Consider the following 21,014-nt stretch of genomic DNA (forward strand, 5'->3'; position numbering starts at 1 on the left):
ACGCAAACTCGACAATTTTTGGACCTACGGTCATCAAACTTGACGTGAAGGTTAATTCTGACCAGTAGATGGCCCCTATTGAAGTCAGGGGCCATCAGACCAAAGGTCAAGGTCACAGTGAACTTGAACGCGAAAAGGTTGTCCTAGTGATTACTCGTCAATGCTTGCACCTATGACCCTCAAACTTGACATGGAGGTTGGGCCTGACCAGTAGATGACCCCTATTAATCTTAGGTGTCATCGCGTCAAAGGTCAAGGTCACAATGACCTTGAAGGCAAAACTCTTGTCTGTGTGATAACCCATCAATGCCTGCATCCATGGTTGGAGTTTGTTATTTAAGTATACAAAAACATTTTTTTTATATTCCGTGGTGCAAGGTTCAGCTAAAAGACTCCATTTTGCTACCGCAAAACACAGTTCGACCAAGATTTTAGGCAATCGTTATCGAACCTACTCTAAATGACGACGGGCGACTGGACAATCAATGTTTCTTATCACTCAGAGTAGTCAATCATGCCTTAGTAGTCAGTAAAGCACCCGGTGACCCTTTCTTATTCTATATAGATGATGCAATCGCGTTCGAAGTCAATTTTCAAGCTCAGTCAAGTGTGACGTAATTCCTCCGTTTTCGACACAGGTTTTTGGTAGACGGGAATCAATGTTAATTAATAACTTTTATAAACATAAAAGGGATATACATGTGGCATTTTGGGGGTGTCTTCAATACAATGTAAAATGGGCCGTGTTCGGAATTTAGCGTTAAAAGAAACATTTTTAGTAGTGTTTTCATCATGTACACTACTAGATTAATTATATAATATACCTATTGTATTAAATATTAACATAAAGTGAACAACAGTATACATATCCTTTTGAATTCAGACAGCATATGTCCTAATAGCGATAATAATCCGAACGTGTTTGAACACGAAGTGTGGGATCCCGTGTCAACCTATTGTCGCTATTAATATTTGCGATGACGTAAGGCTTGCGCAATTCATTGATATATACTTTGCGCCAAATCATTCATTTCCAACACAGACAATCTGCAGGCCGTATGACAAATGTGTCAGGGAATAGATAAAAGGTATGTCGTCTTAATTTTAATTAAACTTCTTTAATATAATTACCATAGATAGGCGCACGGATGTATTTGTTAAAAGAATAAGACTAGAGTGACTGAAATAATGTTTAAATTTCCCTCTCGTTGGTAGATAATAAAACGCCATTGGTTGTACATAATAAACATAGCGCTTGGTTGACTCTGTAGTATGTGTATACTATTAGACAGCTGATAGCTCACTCAATGTATTGAATGCTTTTTTGCAAACCAGATATTTGACTATACTTGTTTAAATTTATGTTTCGTTCGGCGCAGTTTTTTTAATGGAAAATATTATTAGAACACAATAGTCCAATTCTGGTTAACAGTTACGTGATAAGATACACTTAGTAATATCTAATGATTTATAGACATCTTGTTAACGCATAGGGACCGTGGCAATTTTTGTATTAAATCAATAATTTTGTACATATACTCAACATATATACATGGATCATATAAGTAAAAGAATGTTAATCCTACCACCATCTTTCCCAGTTCATCAGATTGTGTTTTCCTCAGCAATTAATGAATCAAAGTCCGCATTAATTACTGGCTTCTTCATATCCAACCACATTTAAATTCCCATTTTTTTATTATTCCGTTCCTTTATTAAAATGATCACTTGAATTCTTCCAGTAAATGAACCAGTAAATTGTTTATTATCAGCTCTGAACAATACACCAACTAGTCCAAGATTTAATATTTATTTATCATTTATAACTTAACATTTTACCTTAAACAGGTATCCTCGTATTTAAAAGTGAATCGACATGTATGTATATGTGACTGAGTTATAATAGGTTACTAGGTCAGTGAACTAAACCGTGGAAATGGCGCACTGTTCAAATTTTCACAATGTCGTATTTTATTCAAAATGTAAACATTTGTTTGTAAATAAGTAACATCCCTTAGCGAAGCCATTTATTAAATTCCAGATTGTTTAATTCTTAATTCTTTTTATTATAGTAATAAGTATATCAGTCGGTATTCGTTCAAACTTTAGTGATTTTTGAACAAATTTAGATCCAGTTGTTCAATAAAACTGAATGTTCGACATTGTGTTCTTGATCAAGGTTTCAGTAGCAATTAATAATAAACACCTCGTTTACAGAATTTATTTGCATATATCTACAAGGCATATAAAGGTAAAACGTATGTCTAATCTCACAATATATAATGTTAAAGAAATCATACACTTGCCTAATGAAAAATACATCATTCATTCATGTCACACAAAGTTAAAACACTTTTTTGACAAACATGCACCATGGTTCTTAACGCATTTGATTGCAACACTTGAAGTGTATTATTCCATGTCACTCGCAGATATCCAGCTGTTGAACTTTTTGGGGTAATAATTCCACTTTACAAAGTATTGCATATTGCGTCCTTTGCCCCGTCGTTTTAACACTTTTTCCAGTTTCCACGTTTGATCAGCATTTACACGAACTTTCTGCAGTTCGCTTTCATAAAATGTTCCTTTGATAGGTTCATCCTGCAAGTCATTGAGCCTGTAGATGGGTAGAAGTCCTCTGTGGTAGCGTGTATGCACGCGAAATAACTCTCCCGAATATGTCTCATCGTATGCTCGTGTAAATGCTGATTTCAAATGGCTAATGCGTACATAATCACCAACTCGAAATTTAAAAGGTTTCTGTTTCGGCAAAAGTTCCTTTCCTTTAGGATTTTGTGCAAAGTATGTAGCTAATCTCACTTCTTCCTGGTTATTGCCTTTGACATCGGCGGGTCGCATATCAATGGTTCTATGATAGGTATGATTGTAGCTATCTGCAATATGTTGCAAAATTGACAGATAATGATAACTATCTTTGTAATTAAAGTAGCGGTAGAGTTTTCGTTTGATTGTTAAAATGGCCCGTTCCGAAGTGGAAGCCTTGGTTTCGTTCTGTGTTGCGAAATAATGCACGTCGAACTTGCGCATGAGGTCCTGAACACGCTTGGCTTTAAACTCTTGTCCTGAAACATAACATTGTATTAAATTACACATTCAAAGCTTGTTTACGAAAGACATCCATGTACGCACTATTTTAAAAATGCCAAATCTTTCAGACATATATATTTGACATTAACATACCTTTATCCGTAATCATTTTTGCTGGATCTCGACCAGACGTTTGATATATGTCTGCAAATGCCTCTGCCACTGCCTCACCAGTTTTCCGTCGTAAAGGGCGAAGCCATACGTACTTGGAAAACGTATCTATAACTAGCAGAATGTACTTGTAATCGTCGTTCCAGTGTGCAAACTTGACCATATCGATTAAGTCAGCCATCCATACATCATCTTTTCCCGCGCTAATAATATGATTTCGTTGAAAGCGCCTTCGCACGGGCTTGTGAAGACTGTACGATTCTTGATCATACAAAAATTGCCGTATCCTGTGCATACCAAGTTTAAATTTGCCTTCTTTGTGTACCGCTTTGTACAATTTTTGAGGACCGGCAAAACTGGCAGGGTGTGATGGATCGTTATAAATGGTCTTTAAATACTCCTTCCAAGAAGCCATGTCTGTACTTGTTGAGTCCGCAAGTACAAATGAAGTAAAATGTTTTTACAGTTTATATTTATTGGTCCTCGCTGCTACTACTTTCATCGTCACTCTCTTCTCCTCGGTCTTCCGAAAGTTCGAATAAGTCTTGAAACTGATGCTGATGTTTTTTAATGACTCTTTTTATTGCAGAAGGTAAACTAACGCCTTTTTGCCGTAGTTTATCAATCTGCTCAACTATTACCCTATGGGATGCATTTGTCACCAACGGCAGCCAGTACATTTCCAAAAGGCGCTGATAATTGGCAAAGAATATCTTTTCTTTATACGGCTGTGTACGCTCTGTGGCCATTTCGTACGAATCTTCTTCATTATATCCATCATCGATGTACTGGTCGTATAACTTGTTGAATTTATCTTTGTTTTCTTTGTGGGCGATTTCCCAGATATGACGAAAACCATCATTTTCTTCTATATCTACGTCCATTGCATCATCACTATGTTCGTCAGTCCTGGGTCGTTTCGCCGGCGGCTCGCCCATGGTTTCCCTTGTTTCCGGGCACCAGCCACGTTTAACGTGCCTTTGCACATCGTGGGCAGAATCGAATAACAGTCCGCAATCGTCACAGGGTTGTCCCTTTTCAGCCATTGCTTCTCCTTGATCGTCGATGTGAACAGTTTGAACTCCGACCGAAGAATGATTTGTTTCTAACAACTTATCCTCTTTTATAACAGTACATGGACATTCCAGTAGGTGATTGGTCGAATTTGGCAACTCGCTTTCCTGGTAGAATCGTTTAGGTTTCGAGACATATTTTAATCTGTCATTTTCCACAGTAAATGGTTTTAAATCCACCAGCAAATACCCGTAGGGGTACTTTGTGGCTTTTGCAAACGTGTGCATAAACTTATCCGTGTGTCCCGGGTACATTTGGCGCGCCAAAACCATTACCGATTGGCGATCTACAGGATTGTTGAACAGTACCAGATAATGACAGTTGCGCCTTTGTGTCGGATCTTTCGTGCCAAACAAGTTCTGATTGATAGAAACCACAGATAAAGATCTATGATGCGAGCCTTCCGTAAATAGATCATTGATACGTGTGTCTTTGCCAGCGTCAGAAAATAAGTCATCCAAAATAAGTAAATTGTTGAATCTGGGATCGAAAAAGTCGTCATCCGCCAAATCGGTAGGAATGCCTTGCACAAATTCCACTCTCGGTAACACAGACTCTCTGATTATTAAGTACAGCGGTTGCCATCTTTTGTAAAGCCATATTATTCTTTGCACAGTAGGTTGGATCCTAGACTTATGATTCTGTAGTACATCCTTTACAAAGGTCGTCTTTCCGCATGCTGAAATGTGTAAAGAATGGTATGTTATTGACCTTAGTTCATCTAAAAAATGATAGAATATTGTGTATATAATTTAAGTAGAAATACATGTATTTGAACAAACCATTACCTGTCGGCCCAGATATCATCATTGTAAACGGGTGTTGAAATGTCATATGTTGTGAATTTATTTCGTCTGATGTTCGTGCCCCCTGTGATGGTGGTTGGGCTTCTCTGTGGTGGTGGTGGTGGTGGTGGTGGTGGTGGTTGTGACTCTCTAGGTGGTGGTGGTGGTGGTGGTGGTGGTGGTACTCCCTGTGGTGGTGGTGGTGGTGGTGGATACGATTCATTGATCACCGTCTCCATTTCATGATTGACGGCCTTATGCTTGTGCTTTTGATGTCTCAGCATAGCATCCCTTCTTGAAAACTGCTGGTCACACTTTGGACACTTGGGATATTCCATGTTATTCCTCCGATGCCTTTATTCATAATGATTGCTTGTTACCTTTTCTTAAGTATTAAAGTGAACGGTGTTTTTATTCAGCCAATCATATTCCTTTAAAGAACCAGCACTTGCGCATGCCCAAATTATTTAAGCTTATAAGTACAACTCTTCTCACGCTGTATTATTATTTTGCAGATAGCAGTTAAACGTCTCGGATTAAAAGGCAGTGGACAACATAGCAGCGAGCAGAAGGTAAGCACACATTTAGTCTTAACTGGATTTTGTTGTCTCGCCTGGCTTTTCTGCTGTCTCGCCTGGCTTTTAAGCTGCATCCTAAACGTTATATGTAATTTATAATACAATTTTATTCACATCTAGAATGAGAAAATCTTGAAATCATATTTTCCTTATTCATCTTATTAAGACCACTGAATGACTAATTCTATACATTTTCAGAGCGACAGTCATGACGTACCAATGCAATGTCTGCACTGTTACTTTCTCCAAACTGAGTCAGCTATTACAGCATAGAAAAACCGAGAATCATTGGCCAAAATACACATGCCCGACCTGCAAGAAAGACTTCACTAGGAAGAATAATTTAAAGCAACATATGAAAAAACATGAGGACGAAAATAATCACCACTGTCCCGAGTGCCTTCGGGTATTTACGAGAAGGGATGCTCTTGATGAGCATTTCTTGCAACATCAAAACCAAAGTGGTGGAGGAAGAAAGAGGACTAGTGATGATGACACACATTCTAACGGAACTCGGAAGAGACAAAAATTAACAGCACAAGACGATGCGATGAATTATTATCAAGTAGAACAAATTAGTGAAAGAAGGATAGAAAAATTCAACACAACTGCATCCTATTACAAAATAACAGTACAAGATATGGAAATCAGGGAACTTCCAAACATAATTAAAACTTTAAAACAAATTTTTCAATCAATCATTGAAACCATTGCAGGAAACATACCATCGTCCGACAAAGTAAGAGTTACGATGGATAATCCGCAATTGGACTTTCCCATTGTCCTTCCGTTTATGCGAAGGTCTGAAATTACAGTCGACAGACTATTGTCAGAAATAGAGAGAGTGCTTCAGTCATATGAACAGTTTGTGCTTGACGAAACGTTCGGGTTGGAATTCGTTCACGTGCATTTGCCTACTGGAAGTGGATTTCGGGGGAAACCGTTTGTGGACATATCAAAGTTATTAAATACTAAAGGAAGTGTCATTCAAATAAGAAATACGGATGAGGTGTGTTGTGCACGCGCCATAGTTACAGCAATTGCCCGCATAGAAAAACACCCGCAATGGAATAACATACGCAGGGGTTTTCATGCCCAAAAGCAACTGGCACTGAACCTACACGACAGAGCTGGTGTACCCCTAAAGCGGTGCGGTATTGAAGAAGTAAAACTATTCCAAGCAGTACTCCCGAGTTATAGAATTGTCGTTTTATCGAAGGAACACTTCAATGCTATCATCTACGATGGACAGGATGACGGTGTGCCTATATATCTGTACTCACACAATGAACACTTTGATGTCATTACCTCAGTCGCAGGATTTTTGAATAGAAGTTACTTCTGTCTACAATGTAAGAAAGGTTACAGTAACAAAGAGCAACATGCCTGTAACAATCCTTGCGTTCATTGTCATCGTCTACACGAGGACGACTCTCTTAACTGGGAACATTGTACCGGCTGCAATCGCAATTTTATAAACGAAACGTGTTTTGCAATGCACAAGCTTAACCACGATATTGGCTCATCAACCTGCAGTATGTATTACAAATGTAAGGATTGCGGACAAGCAATTAATGTGCGGAAACATAAGAAGCCTCACGTATGTAATGAAAAATACTGCAAAACATGTAAGGAATTCGTGGCGGAGGATCATCAGTGCTTTATGCAGCCAATCGAGGTAACTGAATCCGAGGGAGGAAGTATTAAAAAGAAAACAAACGGCACAAAATATATATTTTTTGACTTTGAGTGCACACAAGATCAGCAGCTTCATTGCGAAAAAGGATATCTATCTGGAGTAAACGGAAAGTGTGTCAATTGTAATAAAGCAACTTGCGGTTCTTATAAACATGAACCGAACTTGTGTGTCGCGCAAAGAGTATGCCATCATTGCCTAAAGTACGACTTGTTAAGCGATTCGGCGTGTGAATATTGCGGCAAAAATGAACTTATTTTCACAGGCGATCAGACCACTCGGCGGTTTTGTTATTGGTTATTTTCTGAAGAAAATGTTGGTGCCACCGTAATTTGTCATAATTTCAAGGGTTATGACAGTTATCCAGTTCTGCAATACCTGCATGAAAATGCCATATTACCAGAGGTCATAACAAACGGAACGAAGTTTATGTTAATTAAAGTTCCTGTTTGCAAAATACGCTTCATCGACTCCTTAAATTTTATTCCAATGGCATTAGCGGATATGCCCAAATCATTTGGAATTGCGGAACTCGCAAAGGGCTACTTTCCGCATCTATTTAATCGACAAGAATACCAAACCGCGATACTCACGAAGTTACCAGACATAAAGTACTACTACCCAGATGGTATGAAAATAGACAAACGATTGGAGTTCATGGCATGGTATGACATTCACAAAAACGACGCGTTCGATTTTCAATATGAACTGTTAAAATACTGCCGATCCGATGTGGACATTTTGAGGAAATGCTGCCTGAAGTTTCGCGAGCTGTTTCAGGAAATAACACAAAAGAATGGAGCTCCTGGCATAGATCCGTTTGAAAAATGTTTGACCATTGCCTCGGCATGTAATCTCGTGTTTCGGCGAAACTTTCTGGAATACGAAAGTATTGGCATTATTCCATCTCACGGGTACAGACCAGAAGAAAAATAGTCAATTATGGCATATCAGTGGATGTCATATCTAGCGCACGAAAATCAAATCAACATCCAACATGGCAGGAACTACGGTGAAAAGCAAATTGGGCCGTACAAAGTGGATGGGTATTACGAACGTGACGGCGAAAAGGTGGTACTGGAATTCCACGGCTGTTTTTGGCACGGATGCCAGAAATGTTTTTCAACGACAACAATTAATCCTGTCAATGACACAAGTATGGGCGATTTATATGAGAGAACCATGGCGAAAAAAGATTTTATAGAATCTGAAGGTTATTCCTATGAATCTAAATGGGAATGCGACTTCAAAAATGACATGGAGATCAACCTAGACATGAAACAATACATACACAACCTTGAATATGTCGGCCCGCTTGAACCTTCGGGGGCCGCACAGAAGGGTTCAAATTGTATGAAGAAGTGTCAAGTGAACAAGAAATAAACTACTATGACGTAACATCATTGTATCCATATGTGAACAAAACTGGAAAAATACCTTTGGGACACCCCGAAATAGTCACAGAAAATTTCGAAGACATAACCCAATACGAAGGACTGATCAAGTGTAAAATCGTACCTCCTCGCGGACTCTACATACCCGTTTTACCCGTGAAATCGAATGGGAAGCTACTTTTCAGCCTGTGTAGATCATGCGCAGACCAGTACCAGCAATCGCCATGTCAGCATACTGATAATGAAAGAGCTTTTCTGGGTACTTGGGTTACAGACGAGGTAAAACTGGCTATATCGCAGGGTTACAAAATTGTAAAAATCTACGAAGTTTGGCATTTTGAGAATATTTCGCAGTACGATCCAGACTCCAAAAGTGGCGGTATATTCACTGAATACGTGAATACCTTCCTGAAACTCAAACAGGAAGCAAGCGGTTGGCCAGCATGGTGCCAAACAGAAGAAGACAAGCAATATCATATTAAAATATTCTATGACAAAGAAGGTATACTGTTAGACTATAACATGATACGCAAAAATCCAGGTCTTCGATCCTTGGCGAAGTTGATGCTGAATTCATTCTGGGGCAAGTTTGGCCAACGAACAAACCTAGCACAAACGTCTTACGTAACGGACACCAAGGAGTTTTTTGAATTTATGACAAATGACCAACAAACGATCAAGAACATCCATTTTGTAAACGAGGAAACAGTACAACTTGACTGGGCATACAGTGAAGATTTCATTTCGGATTCCTCAAGGACAAACGTTGTGATCGCTGCATACGCAACGGCACAGGCCCGCCTTAAACTCTACAGCTATCTACAGGGTCTGGGTCAACGCTGCCTATATACAGACACAGATTCAATATTTTTTATTTCAAAGCCTGGAGAGTGGAAGCCGCCACTCAGAGATTTCCTTGGAGATCTCACAGATGAGGTTCCGGGAAATAAAATAACAAACTTTGTCAACGGTGGCCCCAAAAATTATGCGTACAAAACAGAACGATGTGACAAAAACGGTTACTTTTCCCTTTGCAAAGTTAAAGGGATCACGTTAAATGTTAAAAACTCCATCCAAATTAATTACAATACTGTGGTCGATATGGTTAGGGGATCACCCCAAAGCCCATCTGCTGTTCAAATTCAGGACATGAAAATATGTAGGGACATAACTCAAACTAGTGTAATCACAAGACAAGAAACAAAAGACTATAGACTTGTGTTTGACAAAAGAGTAATCAATGAAAAATACCTTACCTATCCTTACGGATACTAATACATTTGTGTATACTTTGTGCATGTTGTTTATAGCTGTTATAATATTCTATTTATTTTGTTTCAAGTGTACATGCATCGAATATTGACATGCTGATACATCAACAATGTTGCAATTCCGTTTTGTTTTCATTTGTTTTGATTTACTAAATATGTTGTTAATAGTTAATGCATATAGGGAATGTAATATGTTAACATAATCTGTATGTCCCTATGGATATTGTAATCTTTTTGTATTCCTTTGTTCGTTGTATTCACCTTGCTAAAAATTATTTTTATTTCATATGGCGTATACATGTATTGGAATGCTGTAAATAAACTATAAATGTTACCGAGTCTTCATACGTTTATTTTATTAAATGTGAGGTTGAACGACAATAGTACACTTAACACTGAGACTATTATACCATCGTTATCAAACGTCTGAGTTTGGGATCCCGCATATTACAACGAATTATACACTGTTAACCGCCCGTTTGACGTGCGTGATCTAAACTCTGAAAGCACTGTTTAATTTATATTAATACTTATACATGTGCATTATAGTCTACTTTTTTCTGAACAAGTCCCTTTTAATTCATACTGATGATATTGCCTTTCTTGACACTGAATTCCAAACACGGCTCTTGTATAGAAGAAACCCCAAAACTGCCACATGTTTACATGCATATCCCTTCTATACAAGTTATTAATTAACATTGATTCCCGTCTACCAAAAGCCTGTCTCGAAAGCGGAGGAATTACGTCACACTTGACTGAGCTTGAAAATTGACTTCGAACGCGATTGCATCATCTATATAGAATAAGAAGGGGTCACCGGGTGCTTTACTGACTACTTAGGCATGATTGACTACTACTCAGGTAAGCATTAACCGCTACACAAGACATTAATTGTCATAATAAAGATATAAATTAATCAAGTCTTATACAATAGGGCATGTTTAAATGAATACTAGACGCCAAATTGCGACATGTAGAGCCAGTTTGTTGAAAGAGCCTTTGACACAAGACATAATTCTCTTTCGTGTAATTGCAACTTAAAAAAAACATGGAGTTAAACACTAAGCAGATTAGTATTGCCTGGTAAAGATACATCCCGGACAAAGTTCAGTCCAGACAAACGGACACATTGAGGCACATGCGTGGAACCTGCCATACTGAGGAACATAACCAAGTCTTGTGCATGACACGCCACCTCATCATGGTGAACCTTGATGGCAAGTTGTTCGAAAACTATTATGTGCATGGTCAGGATCGAGTCCGTACAAGGATCATTTCAACCTTTGACCTAAAAGCGTGACCTTGACCTTTGAAGTTAGAACCTTGGTTTTTGAGCGCAACATTTTCTCATCAAGGTGAACCTAACTGGCAAGTTATTTTAAAAATCCCAAAATGCATTGTCAAATACAGCCCGGACAAGTATCATTACAACCTTCAACCTCTAAAGTTGACCTTAACCTTTGAAGTAAAGACATAGGTATTGTTTCTGACACCACAACTCCTCACGGTGAACCTTTATGGCAAGTTTTTTTTTTAAATCATAAAATGCATGGTCAAGATACAGCCTGGACAAGGTTCAGTCCGGTGTAAATTGCAATTTACATTGTAAAAATTAAGTATTGCTTATCGCGCAAGGGCTAGACAATAATGCAAACAATTATATTAAATCTTTGCCAAGCCAGTTCATTTGTCACTCATATAGAGTAAATAAAAAAGAAATATTTAAAACTATGTCCATTTTTATTTAACGGCAATCACATACTATATACATAATTTATATATATATATATATAAGGTGTTCCAGTTTAAAAATTAATTATATATCATGGATCAACCCATATGATGTATATATACTTTAAGGATCAGCTGGGTGTTTTCCACAAATACGTTTAATATAATTAATTAACAAGTAAAGATTGCCTTAACAGAAAAACAGAGCCATAATTAAATGAATAAAATAGTTGTGGTACACAAGCAGAATTTTTCTAAAACAACAGCACACCTGTAACAATTTAATGTCAGTAATCAATCTTTAAGATCCATAACCAACATGTACGTTCAGTCGTTCTCAAAGTCATTACATGTATAACATGTTAATAAATAATAACTGTTAATTACGGTCATTTGTGCACAAATACATTAAGGAAATAATAATTCATTGCAAACAATGGTCACTCAACATAAAAATAATGTCAGTTATAACATAGTTATTGTGGATTTAAGAGTGTGCGCAAAATGATGTATAAGGCGTGACCATTAATACATAAATTATGTGAACAACTACAGAAACAAGCTTAGTAGCCAAAATTTTAAACATTAACCCTGTTTAATGGCACAGGGTAAACGCGATGACATAGAATACAAAACATTATTATGCCAACTAGGTCTTTTAATAATTACCTATAGAACTCTTCATAGAAGTATTTCTTTTAAAAGAAGATGGGCCCCTTTGTTCAATATCTATATATCAATAAAAAAACAATTTAAGAATTAACGTTCATTATAATTGGAAATCACATTACATCTCTTTTCCTGATATAGTTATTACCTCTTATGTGTGCATAGTAAGATTGATGTCAAATTTATATTAATATGTTGTGAACTTTGAATTGTAATAATGGTTAATAAAGTAAAGTTAGTTTTCATAAGTGCTCATGAAAACAAACGTGTACACTAGTTAAACAAAAACTTTCCATAATCAAACGATCGAGTTGGCTTCATCCGTACAAACAGACGATGAACTATATTAGTGCATACAAATTTGAAAGTAATTAAAAAAACACATTTTAACAAGAACAATACATTTATCTGACATACATGCCAAAAACAAAATATTTAATGCACACTCTAAATTCCTCTTTTTGAAGCAAAACCGTCTATCTCATTAAAGTGTCATATTGTTACTCATCGGCAAAATGTAATTACTATTATGATTGGTTTTAAGATTGGTTTAAAAAGATGATGAACAATATACATAAAAATTTCAAAATACAAACAATGATACTACTATGAACAACAACTAAAATGTTGTCCTATACCGTAACCACTTAATACCAATAACTAATCCACATAATTTTAATCAGCAGTGACACATGTCATAAGACTATCTTTCACACACAAGTTTCAACAGAAAAAATGGCAAAAAACTCGTAACCTCGTGACAAAGTTACTATCTTCAGATTATGACAATATTAATATAATTACACTTGAAACAAAGTATGTCTCCATATACTATATCAAGTAATCAACAAAACTGATTTCTCCGAAATCAAAATATAACAATGCTCTCCCCAACATTACGTAGTACAATGTCTCTAGTTGCTACATACATTGTAACTTGTTCATAAAGGTATTAAACATAATATAGATTAAACAAACTGAAAGAACAAGGCAACTTAGATTTATCAAAAACATCTCAAAAATCTGATTATTATGATACATATAAATAATTGTTCAATTAAGCATATGTCGTTTAATTTTGATTTTATGTTGACCTGCAGGAAGAGCACATCCATGTTATTTCACTGGAATACACTCGGTCAAACACGACTGAATACTTAGTTCACTAAATAATTCAATGCATGTTTGAAGTCAACTCGGTAAATCTTGACACAAGTCGGATTTTTACTGCATACTTTAAACATTGAAAGCAATTGAGAAGTTTAGAAGGTACGAAACTTTCTTAATTACCCACAAAGGACATGTAGGAAAAAAGGAACGGTGTTGTCATTATTTTTTTCATGTTAACTCCATTCAGGAAACGTGTACACTTTACCCATTTTTTATTAGAAGATACCAATACTAAACTTCAGCTCTAAAACATAGTGATCTTGCACTGTAACATTCTTAATTCTTAAAGACATCTGCCAACATTCAAATTGCATGCATAATTAAATAAAACGACTAATGCTTATTCATCATGTTACATTACAAACTACTAGTAATAGCATATGCAGGAATGATAACTATTAACCAACTATTTAATTTTCAAATTTCTTAAACATTGATTTGAAACAAAAATAAATTAAAAATACAAGAATGATTTGTAAAATTACATAAAGCTAATTTTGACAAAAACTACGTACATGTATGTACTATTTGAAATATCACACATTAAAAGCTTACTGTAGGAAATGTTTCTCTATGACAGAGAACAACAATATGTACTTTAGAGTTCTATGTAATCGTCTATTTGTTCCTTTGTATTGATCTGCTCCTCAGTCACACCTTTGGCAGCAAGTTCTTCCGTGACTCGGGCAAGGTATGTAGAATCCGGATAACCAAACCTGCACAAGAAAAACAACACCAAGGTAACTATATTATTGTTATTCTTGAAACAAGAACCCTTTCTTGTAAACGAAACTTTATTATATGGCAGTTCGCTCAATTGTACATATGGTGTTATAACTTACCAAGAGATCTTACTTATTATAACAGGAAGAATATATATAAACGTTTTGTCTCCTACTGTGTGTTTGGTCTATGGTCTGTTTTATGGTGAATATCATTCCATGTAATAACCCCTTCCTGTCCTGTTGTTCTAGATCGACCAATTGTAAATATCAACCTCCGACGAAATGCCTCTTTCAACAATCGGCAGACAGTTTTGCCTTCCCTATTATCAGGCAAATAAGCAGTCCGTGTTATTCCTTTGTACCATGCTCCTGGATTCGAATGCTGCTCCTTAAGTTCCAAAGTAAACACCACTATAAATCTTTTAAGTCTGCACATATAACCACATACTATATTAACATGTAGTTTAGTATATTTAAATGTTATGTCGTGATCAGATGTCATGCATGTTGAATTATTTTTTAAGTGCACTTGTTATATTTTTACAAAGTAAATTAAGAGCGGTTAACAAAATATATAGCTATCAAAAGACTGATGACAACCATACCCCACCCCCAGCCTACATGCCGCCTTGACACAGGAAATTATGTGTAGTGTAACCGGTTTATTTTATGTAAGTATGTGTACAATGTAACTAACAATCTGTCTTTAGCTGTGGAAAAAGTGCATATAGCCCAAAGGGTACAATGCAAGGTAAAGAACATTAAGCGCAAAAGGTTCATGCCAAAAATTTCAAACAGCACTTCTAAAATGTGTTCCAAATTGAAAAACAAAATTTCCTCTGTGGCTCAAACTTCTCTATATAACAAACTATTTCTTCTGTGAATCAATTTGATAATAATAATAATTGACGTTAAAAAATCACTTAAAAAATACTTCAAATGACATTTAACTTCAAGACACTTATGAGTCCTGTTTTTCTCAGATCATAACATTACTTGCCAGGCACAAAGTTTCAGATTTCAAACCCTCTAAAAGTTTGCATGTAGCTAACAAACTCTCATACACATTTAAGTTTAAAGGAATGTAGCTCTAACAAGAATACATCTTTGATAACGATATGTTAGTACATGATATGGTTTTATAATATCAAGTTTCAAAACAATCCTATTTGTAGAACATTACTAGTTCGCTTCACTACTCCCGTCTTCATATAAAGTTACATTTAAATGGAAAAGCAAGGAGGCGATAAATCCATTCGGAACACCTCGGCCATTTTCCATCAAAACAAAATTGGATGTATATGGACGGTTTACAATGTTCTTATCATTTAACAACGCTGCAAGTAGATCGCGTAGTGATGTCAATATAGCGGTTAAAGGTACAGACTTTACTCTTGGGAATCTTAATTATTTATGCAATAACACACCCCACTGGAAATCAATTAGAACACAGGAATATAAAGTACACATAAAACACTACAGTAAATTAATAGTACGATTTATTTTTTTACGAACTACTTCTACTGATGGACCGGCATACATCCGACTTTGGTTTCAGTGGAAAATGGCCGAGGTGTTCTGAATGACAAGTATGTGATCTAAGTATGTTTTGCAACTTACAATGACTTACGTGTTAGTATGTAATGTTGAATATTTGCATGGGCCAGTGGTATTAGTCAAATAAATGTTTTGTTTGTTTGTTATGCAATGATTACAATTGACTAGAACATAACTAATTAAACTGTGGTAGAAAACCTTAAATCGTATTTGCACTTTGAAGGTAAGATCAAATGCAGTCCAGATTTACCTGTTGCATTCCATCCTTGAAGTTATAGGCTATTGCAATAGATCCATTACCATAATATCCGCTGCAATTCCTTTTTACCTTATAAATATGCATACTGCCATAAGGTTGATCCCCTGAAAAATATATAGAGGAAACTTGTTTGTTTCAGTGTAATAAATTTCATAGAGTGAGCATGTTATCTTACACTGAAAGAAACAACTTTTAATATACCTAAAATTGGAGTTTAGTCATTTAATTACACCTTTTTTAGAAAAACGAGCCAATTTGTATGCGCACGTTATGTAATTTCGGATATACATGTAACGTCGTTAAAATTGGGTCCCAGCCCTGTGCGTGCTGACGTTGAATTTGGAACTGAGAGCAGACTAAAATTTCAGAACAGTGTACAATATTAATTTGATATTTTTACTGTTTCAAACACTGATAAATCTCTTGACCAGAGAGCATACTAATAAATTTGAATACATATAATGACATAATCTAAAACTTATAGAAAGTAAACAGATAATTAAAATATCGTAAACTTTAACAGCTTAAAAGAGACCAGGGGCGGTACCCAATAAGTAACTTAGGTCAGTGTGGCGATCCAGCGTCATACAGTAGACGTTTGCATATCCTTCTGTTCTGCCATGCCTATACGTTACAGATACTACCTATATGGCAAGACAAACGAACGACACAGACTCAATCTATCTATCTTACAATGTAAAATTTGCTACCACTAACCAACCTTATTCCTAGGTTTGTCTTGTTGTTTTTGATTTGGTGTCTGGAACAATTTTGATTACTGAATAATTGTTTTACTCACGATAACGTGAGTAATCTAATGTATCTTCGCTTCAAGATTTGTTATTCCAATCCAAGGTATTTTATCAGACTTTATGATAAAGTCAAGAGAATGCTGTATCTTAAAATCAACAAATTAATAAAGCAAATTGCAGCATCGATCTGCAACTTAATCGGAGAAATACAGCAAAATCGTAAAAAAACAACTTTACCTTTAGTTAAGAATTCTAAACTTTACTTTATCATTTTCACAAACATGTTCATAAAAATCTGAAAGACCTACTCCTATTCTATGAGCATTAGTATATTTGAAAATTGTTTGACAATGAAAATTTCAACTGTGCGCATTGCATTCTTTCTAAGTTAAAGTTCTATTTCAAAGTAATTCATTTTTTTTTTTTGTATAATAAAGAAACACAAAATGTAGATTTAATAACACAAATTCATTTAGTTGTTTGCTCGAGGGTTGAAGCAAAGGTTTAGTTACAAATATATATAAATATTTGGAATATATCTTTCATAACATGAAGAGGGTTCCCATTTATTTATAACAGCGTGCCATTTTGAAGGGGCTCGTCTAAATAGTATAGGTTCAACTTAATGTAAAATGTAAACAAATAATTATTTAAATTATAAAACATAATTCAAATTAGAGTCTGTTGTTATTGTGTGTAAGTAACGCTATTGAACAATGTCCTATTTAAGGCTTTTATTTGCCAAATTCAACTAAATAACTTATAATCATCTGCAGTTTGGGTGTTCTTCGTTAATTAAGGAATATAACTCAATTTAACAAACTTTTAAGCATTCATTGCCAAAATAAAATCTGCTTGTATCTTTAAGGCACAACTAGTGAAAATATCAGAAATGTTTTTTATAGTTTATCTCCATCGATGAGGAAACGGTTTGTTATCTCCATTACTTGTTGCATCCAGTGATTGGTTTATGGTGCATGTAACCTTGAAAAGATATGTATTGAAGATGAATATTTTGAAACTATATCATTAACATGCATTCAATGCTTCAAAAATAAAACAAACAAGTGCTGTCACTTGAACGTAACAAATGCCCCTAAAGGCCTACTTGGGCAGATGACCAATAACATTTTCGTCTATATGGCTAGATAGCCTTTAGTATCTTATATATGTTCATTGCGATCATCGCATACATGTTTAAGGAGCTAAGTATGAAAACGAAGATGATAGGTCACTGCAAGAAAGAGTGGATGTCAATTCATATACTTCTGAAATATTTAAGTCTTTAGCAAAACTGAACAAATGTCTCGTGCAGAAATCAGCATCGTCCTGCTAGTTTCATAAGCCAAGCAATTATTCAAGCAGCTAAATTCAATACAACAAATAAATTCATGTTTTAATTCAACAATAACATTATAAAAATTCTTTAAAATGACCAAGAACACAATATGCCATTAGTTGTTGTCCTCGACGATTCACATGAGGCCTAATAATCCCGATATAAGTAACACAATATAGAAGAGTTTAACCAATTATGATGTATACTTGAAAGACAAGAAAACCCTGGACAAACAAATGATTGTCAACGTTGATTTGATAAAAGCATGGTTTTGTTAAACAAAATATGGAATTACGTAGATCCGTTGACTTTTCTGAATTTTATACAAACATTAATTGAACAATGGAAGAGGAAAATGTATGCCAATAACTATTTTCACATAAGAAACATTTCCATATATTGAAGTTTAAATTCCATTAATTAGTTAAGCCTCTTGAAAGAAAAGAGTCAAAATCATTAATAATAAATCTTATATTTCCTTGCTTCAAATAACAAGCAAGCCAAGAAGTGAACACCACAACCCGTATTTCAGTTCAATGCCGAAAAACGCTTTTGCCATTTGTATCATGTTTGAGAGCGTTTTCGTTGTTTTCTCAAAAACGGAACGGTAACAATTAGGTAGGCGTTACCTTTCTAACCTAACTACTATGTCGATAAATAACAACTGTATTAAATTATACTGCACGCTATGTATTGAAAGTTGTCAAGTACGAAACAGTTAAATCACCAACAAACCTCGTGATTGAAATTATAAATATGCACAAAGTAGCTCATGTATACTCTCAAATACTCGGGTGGTGGGTGCAATAAACTAGTACTCAGCAAACATTACATTGCTAAATCAAATGGGCTCGTTTTAGATCTGAATAAGCCAGTTTAGTTCGGGTATTACAAATTTAACACACATTATTCCTGCTGTTGCTTTCTCTCCCTTGGAATAAATTTGTTTAATTTGTAATATATGAACTATGACCTATGACCAAGATATTAAATGTATTCCCTGCATGGAATTTATTTACCTTAAATAATATTTATTGGTCCAAGAATAGATCTAAGAATTTTTTTTGATTAAATAGGCCAGCACCAAGAACCAATTTGTCTTCTCTGAAATTCATGTTTTACTATATAACACTTGAAAAGAGAACAACAGGGCCAACTGTCGCAAAATACGTTCGTCATATTTTAAGGACACCAAGTTACGGTTTTTGACCAAATTTGGTGATGATATTGGACAAAGGATTCTAGAATTTTGGATAAGGGCGATAACTTTCGAGTGACTTAAGCGATAGGGCAGATTATCGAAATTGCGCGAGATATTATGCCCAAACACTGATTTTGACCAAGAAGGCAGTCCAAAGAATGGCTATGTCCCCCGCCATTGTTTTTTTTAGTATATTTTATTTTTCTCGCAACCTGACTGGTACGTTGAATCTGACCAAAATTATACACAACCACTGGTCAAGATTGGGAATATAGGAAAAACAAGTTGTTTGATCGGTTACCTTTAAAATTTTTGAACATATTATAAAAGGATATTTGTTAAAGTTATTCATATTGTGTGTAGTGTAGGTAAGATCAATGTCAAGGTTATTTTGGCTAAAAAAGAAGGAAAATGAGACCTTTACATGTCTCGTGTGACCTTGACCTTTAAAGTATGGACTCGGGTCAAGGTCACTGCACATCATCTCAATGAGGACAACATTTGTACCAAGTTATATGGAAATCCATCAATGCATAGGCAAGTTATAGCGCGGACACCAGCATTTCTACTCTGACCTTCAAATGTCTCGTGTGACCTTGACCTTTGAGGTATGATCCCGGGTCAAGGTCACAGAACATCGTCTCAATGAGGACAACATTTAATCAAGTTATATGGTATTCCATCAATGCATAAGTAAGTTATAGCCCGGACACGAAATGTTGCGGAAAGACAGACAGACTGACGGACGGACAAAGTGCATTCCTATAATCCCCTCCCCACTCCGTGGCGGGGGATTAAAAACAAACCTGACACAGTCAGTGACTGCCAATCATCAACTATTTCATGTAAATAAATTATATTTAGCGATGACAAAAACTACCGTAAGCAGTTTCTGATGAAATTTTGTTTGCTCAATGTGATTTGTGAAACAAAAAATCATGGAACATCAATAGCACTCAGCCGAGCTTTGCTCGTTTTCAAGCCCGTATTATAATTGCCCTTACAAGACGCGGTAGACTGAGTGAAAACAATCCAAATATTGTACGTTTTCATAATAGTTAAGGACTTTAAAAAGTCTGGTCACCTACTAACCCCTCACGTATATATCACGTCGATAACCTGTTTACATGTTTAAATGTTTCATTTATTCATCGGAATCGGAATATAGACGCCAATTTGGTACGATATAAATTTGGTGACATAATATGGAAAAATATGGGGTCACAGCGTGACCAGTCCTGGACCAATAGCGTTTCATCATTTATGTTTCTTTATTGCTAGCTTATACTCAAGCAACAATTATCCTCTATTAGAACATAGACTTCATTGCGCATAAACATTATAATTACAGCTTATGAAGTTTTTGAGTTAAAGCTAGAGGAATGGGAGGGCGGCGATATTGTGTGAACACATACGCCAGACACAGTATGCTGGAGATATACTGTGGATATTTTAGGCGCTATATGAGACACTACAGCTTAGAGTATTGATGGTCTATGCCATGTTTTATAACGGACAAACAGCCTAAATCAAACAAAAACAGTCCATTAGGTCTGGAAAAAAATCTCCTTATCAATTAAATAAATCGTAT

General features: G+C 35.7%; 1 protein-coding gene and 1 long non-coding RNA gene across 2 annotated transcripts in view; one reads left to right on the forward strand and one right to left on the reverse strand.

Annotated features, from left to right (window-relative positions):
• Positions 1–1,034: 1,034 nt before the first annotated feature.
• Positions 1,035–6,028, forward strand: LOC128211216 (uncharacterized). Its single transcript, XR_008257237.1, has 3 exons — positions 1,035–1,088; positions 5,594–5,650; positions 5,855–6,028. It is a non-coding gene; the product is annotated as an uncharacterized LOC128211216 (long non-coding RNA).
• A 5,719-nt stretch (positions 6,029–11,747) lies between these two features.
• Positions 11,748–21,014, reverse strand: part of LOC128211541 (uncharacterized) — a 114,926-nt gene continuing 105,659 nt past the window's right edge. The window contains exons 34-36 of the mRNA XM_052916448.1: positions 16,123–16,235; positions 14,489–14,703; positions 11,748–14,306 (exon numbers count right to left, since the gene is read on the reverse strand). Coding sequence (XP_052772408.1) covers positions 14,189–14,306; positions 14,489–14,703; positions 16,123–16,235 — 446 coding nt within the window. The 3' untranslated portion in view covers positions 11,748–14,188. The remainder of the gene's footprint in view (positions 14,307–14,488; positions 14,704–16,122; positions 16,236–21,014) is intronic.

Source organism: Mya arenaria, chromosome 12 (assembly GCF_026914265.1).
Source record: "Mya arenaria isolate MELC-2E11 chromosome 12, ASM2691426v1".
NCBI classification, from domain to species: domain Eukaryota; kingdom Metazoa; phylum Mollusca; class Bivalvia; order Myida; family Myidae; genus Mya; species Mya arenaria.